General features: G+C 33.0%; 1 protein-coding gene across 1 annotated transcript; it reads right to left on the reverse strand.

The window, feature by feature from the left end:
• Positions 1 to 8,798: 8,798 nt before the first annotated feature.
• LOC101955958 (olfactory receptor 6C6) lies at positions 8,799 to 9,761 on the reverse strand. Its single transcript, XM_013366150.2, has one exon. It carries the CDS (start codon positions 9,753 to 9,755, stop codon positions 8,799 to 8,801), a length of 957 nt encoding a protein of 318 aa, XP_013221604.1. The 5' UTR covers positions 9,756 to 9,761.
• Positions 9,762 to 10,948: the final 1,187 nt, after the last annotated feature.

A 10,948-nucleotide genomic window follows, 5' to 3' on the forward strand; every position in this document is an offset into this window, starting at 1 on the left:
TCTTTTGGTTGGAATTCATTCTCAACTCTTGGAAGAATACTAATAGTAATTGTGGTTTACTAAACAGAAGTTTATTCCAGTGACTGAAAAATTTTAATTTTATCTCAGTTATCATAACACAAGTGTGAAATTGTTCCACCTATTCCTAAAGAAGCATTGAGACTCAACATTTTAAAATTTCCATTAATCCACACAGCTAGCAAATGTGGAATACACTCTCAGACTATGTACAACTCAAGTCTATTCCTTTAACACAGTACTACAAGTCGATAATCAGTTTAAAATACAGAGATACAAATAGTAATTTTCTGCTTTTAATCAATAGAAAATGAATTGATTAAGTAAAGCAAAACATGCTAACCATTTTATGACTTTTAATATGTCGAGTTCTATTTAACCTTGATTAAAAGTTGAGCTCTTAAGAATTGAATCAATGCTGAAATTTGAGAGTCTTCCTCCATTCTCTGTATATCCAACTTACCTCTGGCTTTTATCCAGTTTCACTAATAACCAGAATGACTGGAATAAAAAAAAATAGACAATGGCTTTGTTGTAATCCAGGGAAACCAGTATTCCTAAAAACATTCCCTCTTTCTTCTACTGAACTAGTATGCTTATTTTAATTGTTTCAGGTTATGTACCACTTAAAATACAAGTCAATTTTTATATTGTCAAAATTTTTGTCTTATTTTTCCATTTTATCCAGAGCATATATATATCTTTGACTATAAATCGTGAGAAAGAAGCAAAAATATAAAATAGAAACAATATCAGAAGTGCTTTAAAACGGTTTGATGTGGTTTCTATAAAAATTTTATATATCATGAGCTACTTAAGATTTTTATCCATTTTCTCTGTCACTGACTCAAGGGACCAATTCAGTGAAGACTTCCAGAAGAAGAATGTAAACAAAACTCAAAGGAATATAAACACAATACACATTACTACTGAAGTTTGAAATGAAAGGTTGGGGGACAGTGGGCAATAAGGGGGTCATGATTTAGTCTAATATACAACTATGGGAGCAATACTTTAGAAATATTTGCCTAATTTTAAACACATGTATATATTTAAATTATATATTTAAACATGTATATATTTAAACACATGTATAAATTTATGAGACAGTCACAGTATGTGAGTGTCTCATAAAGCAAAAAAATAAACAAACAACAAAAAAACAACTTTTAGCTGAGTTTTAGGAATTATGCTACATATTTAAAATCATAACTAATTACAAAAAGTCTAGTTTATTCATTTGGAATATTTTATTAACTTATGTCTATAATAAAATCACAAAGCTTTCTGTCCTAGTATCCCTAGACTTTGAAGGTTTCCCTCCACAGGACAGAATCCTCACTCTGTTTAGAGAGAGTGATGCAGGAATGAATGTGCCACTGTGCTCACATATCATTCCCTGGAGCATAACTCACTCACATTCCCTGTAACTGCATCAGGAATAGCCCCAGAAAATTTGAGAATTATATTCCTGTGTCCTTGGTAAATTTACTTCGTACTGTGCATTTTCAATTGGGTCTTCCAGGAGTGCCTTCCAAATGTGAAAGTAGAAGTGTATGTGAACTCAGATCAATAATTACTTGTGCCTCAGTCCCTTTATTCCATAGTACACAGCAATTCTGACAAGGACTATTTCATTTTTCAATTATGACAATTTTTTTCATGCCATCTAGAAAAGTGATTTGTCTTCAAATTCTAATTTTATATAAATCTCCTCTCCACTTTCTGAAAGCCCAGTATACAATCTGTTTTAAATTGGGTCTTCTTAGTTAAAAATGAGAGTAGATTCTATTTTGATAAAATTATATAAGGATGGAATATATCTTATTCTAATTAAGACCCCATTCTTGTGTAGGGGGTCAATGGTGGGGTTCACTTAGGTATTTTAATATGTGTACTTAGAAAAATTAAGTTAGATTGATTCTACCTTCTTCCTTATTCCTTTCCCAACTCCCTTCCTTTCATCCTCCTTTGTATAATCTACTAAACTTCTCTGATTCCCTTCCCACACATTTATTGTGATTTAGCTTCTACATATTAACAAAAACATTCAACTTTCATTTTTTTGGGGGGGATTGGATTTTTTCACTTAGCATGATAGTCTCCAGATCCATACATTTACCAGCAAAACACATAAAGTCATTCTTTATAGCTGAGTAATACTCCATCAGTTCCTTTATCCATTCATCTGCTGATGGGCATCTAGGTTGCTTACATAACTTAGCTATTGTGATTTGTGCCGCTATAAACATTGATGTGCCTGTGTTATTGTAGTACATTGATTTAAAATACTTTGGATATATGCCATGGAGTGGGTCAATGGTGGTTCCATTTCTAGTTTTTGGAGGAATCGCCATGTCCAGAAAGTTTGCACCAATTTTCAGTTCCAATAACAATGCATGATTTTTCCCTTTTTCCCACATGCTCACAATCATTTGTTGTTACTTATATTCGTGATAATTGCCATTCTTTCTGGAGTGTGATGGAATCTCTGTAGTTTCCATTTGCATTTTTTCTAATTGATAAAGTTGTTAAACATGTTTTTTATATATTTGTTGATCATTCACATTTCTTCTTTTGAGAAGTGTCTGCTTAGTTCTTTTGCCCATTTGTTAATTGGGTTATTTGTTTTTGTTTGTTTTTATTTTTTCTTTTCTAGTTTTGTCTTGTTTTGTTTGTTTAATTGGTGTTAAGCTTTTTGAGTTTTGTTGTTGTTGTTGTTTTTTTTTTTTTTACGTATCCTAGGAATTAATACTGTATGTGAGGTGCAGGTAGCAAAGATGTTCTCTCACTCTATAGGCTCTCTCTTCATGCTCTTGATTGTTTCCTTTGCTATAAAGAAGTTTATTAGTTTGATGCCAACCCATGTATTGATTCTTTATTTATTTTGCTTTAGGACTCTTGTTAAAGAAGTCAGTTCATGTGCCAAAATGTTAAACTGGTGGGCCTACATTTTCCTCTAGTATGTTCAGTGTTTCTGTTTTGATTCCTGGGTCCTTGATCCACTTAGAGCTGATTTTTGTGCAGAGTGAGAGATGGGAGTTAATTTTCATTCTATTTCATATGGATTTCCAGTTTCCCCAGATATTTGTTGAAGAGGCTAACTTATCTCAGAGTGTGGTTTTGGTGATTTTTTCTGGTATAACTGTATTACACATTCCTAATTTAAATTATAACATCATTTGATTTTCAGTGTAAAAACACTCTTTCATGTGTTCATCTTTGCTCATGTCCCATGATCTCTTAACTTTCTTCACCCTTTGTCTTATTAGGACCATCTACATATCTTCATTTTATCATCATGTTTATCTTCTTCATTGTCATGATCTCATTTCAAAGATAAATGAATGCATGAACAAAACTGATCTGAGTTTTTGACACACAAAGGTTATCATCACCTCTCTCTGCCCATTCTCTAATTTTATGAATTATGGACAATAGCAGAATAATCCTCTAATTGTTTACCATAGTACTGCATTAAGTTTTAATTTATGTTTAATTTCATAAAGCTCAGTTTAAGCTAAATTTTTAGCACATTATGAAACACTATTTATGATAATAAGGCATGTATTAGATGGCATTTGATAAATCATGTCTTGTAATTTTCTCTCAATCATGTGTGTTTGTATAGATTAGCGTTTTTAATCTTGGAACTATTAACATTGCCAACATGATAAATATTTTTTCTATGAGTATCTTTAAACAAATAATATGTGAAAAAAATGGCTATTCACATGATCAGTAACTCATACCATATATAAAACTCAAATAAGTCATAGCTATAAAAATAAAGGTATAAAATTTCCAGATAAACACAAAACTGACAGTAGATATTATCTTGAGCTAAATTGAAACATGAGGCATAAAGAAAAATAATTGGTAAATATAAATAATCAATGTTATGCTACAACATATAAAATATATAAGAAAATTGCATATCTGGAAAAGAACTTGTATCTGCAATACACAAAGAATCTCAAATGATAATAAGAGTGATAAAAAATAAAATGGGCATATATTTAAGCACTCATTTTATCAAAGGAATTATTCAATGGCAGAAAAGCATAAAAAGAATGATCAGCATCATTAATCTCTATAGAACTGAAATTATAATTACAGTGAGATACAACTATATACACTTTGGAATGATTAAAGATATATATACACACATATTTGTCAAAACAACTGTTGGTAAGAATGTGGAATCACTGAAAACCTCACACACTGCTGATGGAATATAAAATTATATTACAATTTCAGAAAATAGTTTGTCACTTTCTTAAATAACCAAACATTTACCTCCCATATAGCCAAGCCATTATAGTTCTGAATATTTACTCTGGAAAAATAAAAGTATAACTTGATAAAGCTTTTAAAAATCTATTGACAAAGGGCTGGGGATGTGGCTTAAGGGGTAATGTGCTCGCCTGGCATGTGCGGGGCTCTGGGTTCTGTCCTCAGCACCACATAAAAAAATAAAATACAGATGTTGTGTCCACCAAAAACTGAAAAATAAATATTCAAAAATTCTCTCTCTCTCTCTACTCTCTCTTTTTCTAAAAAAAATGTATTGACAAAAACTGAACCATCATGTTGAAAGAAAATTGCATATAAATATATGACTTTTGCCCATACAATCTATTCACTTTTCTAAAATTGTACTATTAACAAAAAAATATAATATTGTTTCACATCAGGACAGTGTCAATTAGTATATACAATTATTTTTTTCTCAAAAAACAAAGTCAACTTCTCAGTCATGGTCCCTTTTGTACCAAAAAAAAAAAAAAAAAGTGGGGCTGGGGCTGTGGCTCAGTGGTAGAATGCTCCCCTGGCACATGTGAGGCACTGTGTTTGAGACTGAGCAACAAATAAAAAATAAAATAAGGGTATTGTGTCTACCTACAACTAAAAAAATGCATTTAAAAAAAACTGTATTCAATAAATCTACCCTGGGGGTATAACACACAGACTCTTCTCAGGTACCAGACTGTAGGTCTGAATATTCAATATTTCAGCCAGATTTCAGCCAGAAAACATACATATGTTTTTTGTACAGATACTTTATTCATTAACTTGGCTTTTAACTTGCCTTCAGGAAGTTAATAAAACCACATAATTTTTCAACCCACATTCTTTATTTGTTTATAAGGTCAATACTTCTACCTCTTTGATGACAACCTTTAGAATCTGAAAAGTTATGCCGTGTATTTTGGATTCTTAAACAACTCTGGAGGAACAGGAAGTTCCTATTTAGTATTCATATTTATAAAGTTTTATTTATTAGTAAAATCTAATTAACATTATTATTTTTTAATAATTCTGAGAATCTTCTCAGACTGTTAAATTTTGAGTACCATCCACTGACTCCTAGGGTTTTATTTTCAATTTCTTCTGAAAGATTCATCTTTGGTTACTTTGATTTCATAGAAAACAAGATTATTATGAAGAGGATTTCAAAATAACACTGATTTGGCCCATTTCATTCATTTACAAGTGTAAATTATTGAAATTAGTGTCACTACAGAGAATATTGCAGATGTCTGTCTAGAGTTTATGAACCATAGAGCACAGACAAAAAGCATTTGCCTGAGCCAAAGACAACATGGTCCTAATGTCATAGGAAGACCAGGAATATCACAGAAGGAAGTGGGTCCTTTGTTTCCTGTGTCCTGACCAGGCAAGATTAGTGATGGCCTGAACTTTCTCTCTCACATGGCTGCATACGTCCAAGATTTATTGAAAGCAAACGTATATGCAGTGTAGACACTGAATGGCCCATCTGTAGACAGAGAATAGCCCCATGTTCCCTGGAAGTCCTGTCCACATACATATTTAATTACTGGTTTTGTCAGACTGAACAAAGAATAACCATAGTGGTATGTTGCTAGGTCTCTTTTTAAGTGCTCAGATTGCATGGGCATATTTACTAATTGGTTTATGTTTCAAGGCCTGAATTCCATCTGGAGAGGGAGACAGTCCTTGTCCTGCCCTTGTGGTTGGTAATCCTACCTTGTTATCAGGGCTAAGATATTTTGTTCTCTAGAAAGAACTGACTGAACATACTGTCTGCTTGAGAAAGCTGATTTTATCTCCCTCTGTGACTATGTCCTTGTGACCTCCCATTATTCCTGCTTATCCCTATTTATCCTATCCATCACTAACTAAGCTTTACTGGACTAGAAAGCATCTTTAACTGAAATGTAAATTGCTTATGGTTAGAGGAGTGTAACTTCTGTAGTTAAGGAATAAGCAGAAGAAAATTTGTTTAAAAAACAAAAAACACTCCTAACCCTCTAGCTACTTCGAATTCTCTATCATGTGTTTTAGCATCCAAATATATATCTTGTACTATGACATTTTATTTTATAGAACTCAATCTACTGTCAATGAAACTATCAACATTCAATTTCCAGGAACATGCCTATTTTGTCTAGTATGATATAAGTTCTTAGATAGCTGTTTGATGAGGTTATGAATAAAAGAATGAACATAGTTTTGTTCCCAGGATTTGTGATTTGATGACTGAGAAGAATTTGTCCCAGAAGAACTTGGAGTTGAGATATTGTTCTACAAGGAACACATATAGTTCTTAAAATCTAGACCTGTTTTAGCTTGGAAAAATTAAATTGCTTTAATAGTAATATATATCCTTATGATTTTTGCTCTTTTTTTCTGACTCTTCCCTGCATCAGAAATCATCTACTAAGCCCTCTAAAATAACACTCACCAACATCAAAGCCATTTGAAATAGCATGAGTAGATTTCATGGATGTAAGCATTCATAATGGACAGAAACTTCAAAGAGTCCTTATAATTGGTTTAAATTGAACAAGAAGATGAAAAATGCATCTCATTCCTTCCAGCCTGCCCACAACACTAACATCATTCTTTGAGTTGAGTCAGCAATAAAAGCAATGATTTACACTAATACCATGGCTTTGGTTTTATAGGATCTCCATTGAACTATACATTGCTGAGTCAACATCACACATGACTTTTCTAGCTGTTCTCTAAGAGCAGAGGACCAACTGGGAGGCCATTTCCCAGTGTTTCCATCTCACTATGGTAAGTTAAAACCAGGAGAGGACTTGGTGAAAAACTTGCAAAGTTTATTGTTCCCCAGAGGTGTTTGTAGTCAGGCAGCTGAGCCAAAGTGACATCCAGGGTATCTTCTCACTAAGTGTTTAGGAATTACCTACTTTACTGCTAAGGCTTTCGGTAAACACTGTCTCAGAAATTACTTAAATGCATTGCCATTTCCCATTCACATCTGCCTCACCTTCTTTGCAGACCTCCATCCTGAAATCTTCAGTATTAGTTTGCTCAACATCCTGTCAACAATACTCATACTTGGGCTTTTGGCTCCCTCAGGTCTTCAAAACGAAGTTGAGTCTTGGAGTCTGTTGAATTATAAAAACAAGTTATCAAGTTTATTTTCAGGTGAAGTGGGCCCGTGGAGAGAGCAACAAAACATGGAATATGTTCCTTTACAGTTACTTCTTCTTTTCCTTGAGAGACAATTTCTTAATCTTCTCTGCCTGGATGATGGGAATTGGAGAGTGGAATCATCAAAAAATAAGAATTCCATTCTTATTAATTTTATTTTGACATATTTTATTTCAATATGTAAGGATAGAAATTTTCAGGGATTGGCATTTCAATTTACTCACTTTTCACACTAATCAAGGAAATGAATTACTTTTGTGGAGAGATTCCTCAGACAATGAATACCAAACTATTGGTTAAAGTGAGGAAAAACTGGCAATTTCAAAAGAACAGGAGACATGTTGCTAAATCACATCAGCATAAGGAAGAAGATATGAATGAATCCAATAGCATGGGTGAACCTTGTTATATTGAACAAAAGAAGTCAGACATTAAATTCAAACCATAGTTTTATTTATATGAAATTTCAGAACAGGTCCTAATCTACAGTGACTAAAAATCATCAGTGTATCGTTTCTTTCAGTGGCTGATGGAGGTGATTCTATACACATGCTTTAAATATGTAAATATTTTTCCAAACCAAGATATAAATGAATTGTAGGTTGAATTTCTTTCATGAAATAGTATCACCTGTAGTGTTCAGAAACTGTAAAGTTAGAAGCAAAGCCTGGAGTTCAATTTTTTTTTTTTTACCTCAAATGACAACTATTCATGTTTATGTTTAACTTATTCTTAATTATTACAATTCCACAGGAGAAAATTTTTCAGTAGAATATCCATTCCTTTCATATGTTATAGCTCTCATCACAATATTCTTACATTTTTATTTTCCTTATCCATCTTTCAATGTTCAACATAAATACTGATTCTTCTTGGAAGTTTACCTTGAACTTTAAAATTGCTTAGATTTTCTACTACTTTTCTATCACAACAGCAATTATATTACATAATAAATGATCATGTTTTGTGTCTCTGACAGTTTTAGCAATGCAAAATACTTAAGAGCAGATGCAATGCTTAGCAATTAACACATATATCAAAATATTGAACTAAGTATGTCTAGCAAGGTTCACTTGCAAAAATTTTCAATGTATAAAACTATCCTTTAAGAGAATAGACATTTCCAGGTCAAGATAGAATTTAATATTCTGGATTGAAGAAGACAATCTACTCATAGAAATTAGGAAAATCCACTCAGAAAGAACAGAGAAGTGTAGATAGACACATAAAACCTAATAAGATATAAATATTCAAGGGGTGAAATATTACACATACAAACTAATGCAATAAATAATCATATTGAATTTTCTTATTCAAGTTCCAACAGAATATTATTTATGTCTAATCACTGACTTGTTCTTTTGAAAAGAACAAAACCTTTGGAGCATATGCTTGAGAGCTTTTTTCACCTGCTGGTTCCTCAGGGTGTAAATGAAAGGGTTGAGTAAAGGGGCAACAGAGGTATTTAGCACAGCCACATCTTTAATTAAAGTCACCCTTTCTTTTGCTGATGGCTTCATATACATAAAGATACAACTTCCATAAGTAATAGAGACAACTACCATGTGTGAGGAGCAGGTGGAAAAGGCCTTCCTTCGTTGTTGACCAGAAGGGAATTTGAGAATAGTTATGATGATGAATGTGTAGGAGAGGATCACTAATAACAATGTGATGTCAAGTGTCATCACAGCTAAGACAAAAGCCATCAATTCTATGAAACGTGTATCAGTGCAAGAGATTTGCAGGACAGAAGATTCACACAGGAAGTGATCAATCACTTTGGAAGCACAGAAATCCAGCTTGAGTAGCAAAAGCAAAGGGGGAAAGATGATTAAGAATCCAGCGGCCCAGGAGCTGAGCACCAATAAGTAGCACACTCTGCTGTTCATAATGACTGGGTAATGCAGAGGTTTGCAGATGGCAACATAGCGGTCATAGGACATGGCAGCCAGGAGATAAAACTCTGTAGCCCCTACTAGGAAAAAAAAGAATAACTGAGTTGTACAACCATTGTAGGAAATTGTTTTGTCTCCTGAGAGAATGCTTATCAGGAACCGTGGAATGCAGACTGTTGTGAACAAAATTTCCATGAAAGAAAAATTTCGGAGGAAGAAATACATTGGAGTCTTGAGGCGGGGATCCAGCAGGGTGAGGAGGATGATGATTAAGTTCCCCATCAGGCTCAAGATGTAATTGAAAAATAGAAAGAGGAAAATCACAATTTGTAGCACAGGGTCATCTGTGAGTCCAAGCAAAATGAACTGTATCTCCACTGATTGATTCTTCATTTCTCTTTTGTTCTATCTAATTGACATAAAATAAAATTAATATTACAAGAAGTTATTTCTTCCTTTTCATCTATATAAAGTTTCATTTTCAGAAACTTACCAATTCAAAAATATTTATCAAATCATCTTAGAGTTCATCACAATGAACATATCCTTAACTTCAGTCATCATCTTTGTAACAACACTGAGAGATTCTTCTATGACCAATCTTTCAAAAGCTTTACTAAAATAGGCTATTATGATAAGCTATTCAAATATTTGATTATTTTTTTGAACCAAGTATTGAATTCAGGGGCACTGAGCCCGGTTCCCAACCCCTTTCTGTATTTTATTTAGAGACAGGGTCTCATCGAGTTGCTTAGGGTCTCACTAAGTTACTGAGGCTGGTTTTGAACTCCAGATCCTCTTGTCTCAGCCTCGAAGCCCCTAGAAATACAAGCACGCACCACCATGCCTGGATTGATATTTTTAAATTTTTTAAATTTCTGAATTTAGCTAATATTTCAAAAAAATTTTCATTCAAATGATACAATTGTGATAGGAAATAGTGGTTTTTTTCCTGTAGCCATAATAACTAAAATTTGAAGATACATATACCAGTATAGGATTTATAAGGAAGAAAATATATATGAGGATCTAATGAGTATCCATCAGGGTAAGTGTGGAAATGATCAGATCAAAATAGTGCTTAGCATATAAGTGAGAAGCAGGAAAACAAATAACGCAACTTTCAAATGTGGGTCATCATTTGAACCCACTATGATAAACACAGCCACTACTGTATGGTTTCCCATTACCATTTTCTGACTTTTATCAAGTCTGAATGGTGGGGGTTAGGAAAGAAGCTCTATCTATTAAATAACAGCAATAGCTAGTGCTTAAGTTACAATCAGCAAAATTATGTTTCAGGTAGAGTAATGCAATGCTCATTCATAATGCACAGGTAATTTGCTGGTAAGAAAAATAATTTGAACTTCCAGAATACTTTGACAGAAAATTAAAACTTTATATATTTTAGCAATATTATGATTCTATAAATGTAATGAGTGTTGGTTATTTATATGAATAGTTAGAAGACCCATAAATCTTGGAGAATGCACCTTTTTGATTAATACACAAGAGTTGAGATGGCACATCAGTTCTTGATTAGTTTGTAAAGTAGAACCATATACACAGCAATCTATATTTGCCAT

Source organism: Ictidomys tridecemlineatus, chromosome 6 (genome assembly GCF_052094955.1).
Source record: "Ictidomys tridecemlineatus isolate mIctTri1 chromosome 6, mIctTri1.hap1, whole genome shotgun sequence".
Classification (NCBI taxonomy): Eukaryota; Metazoa; Chordata; class Mammalia; order Rodentia; family Sciuridae; genus Ictidomys; species Ictidomys tridecemlineatus.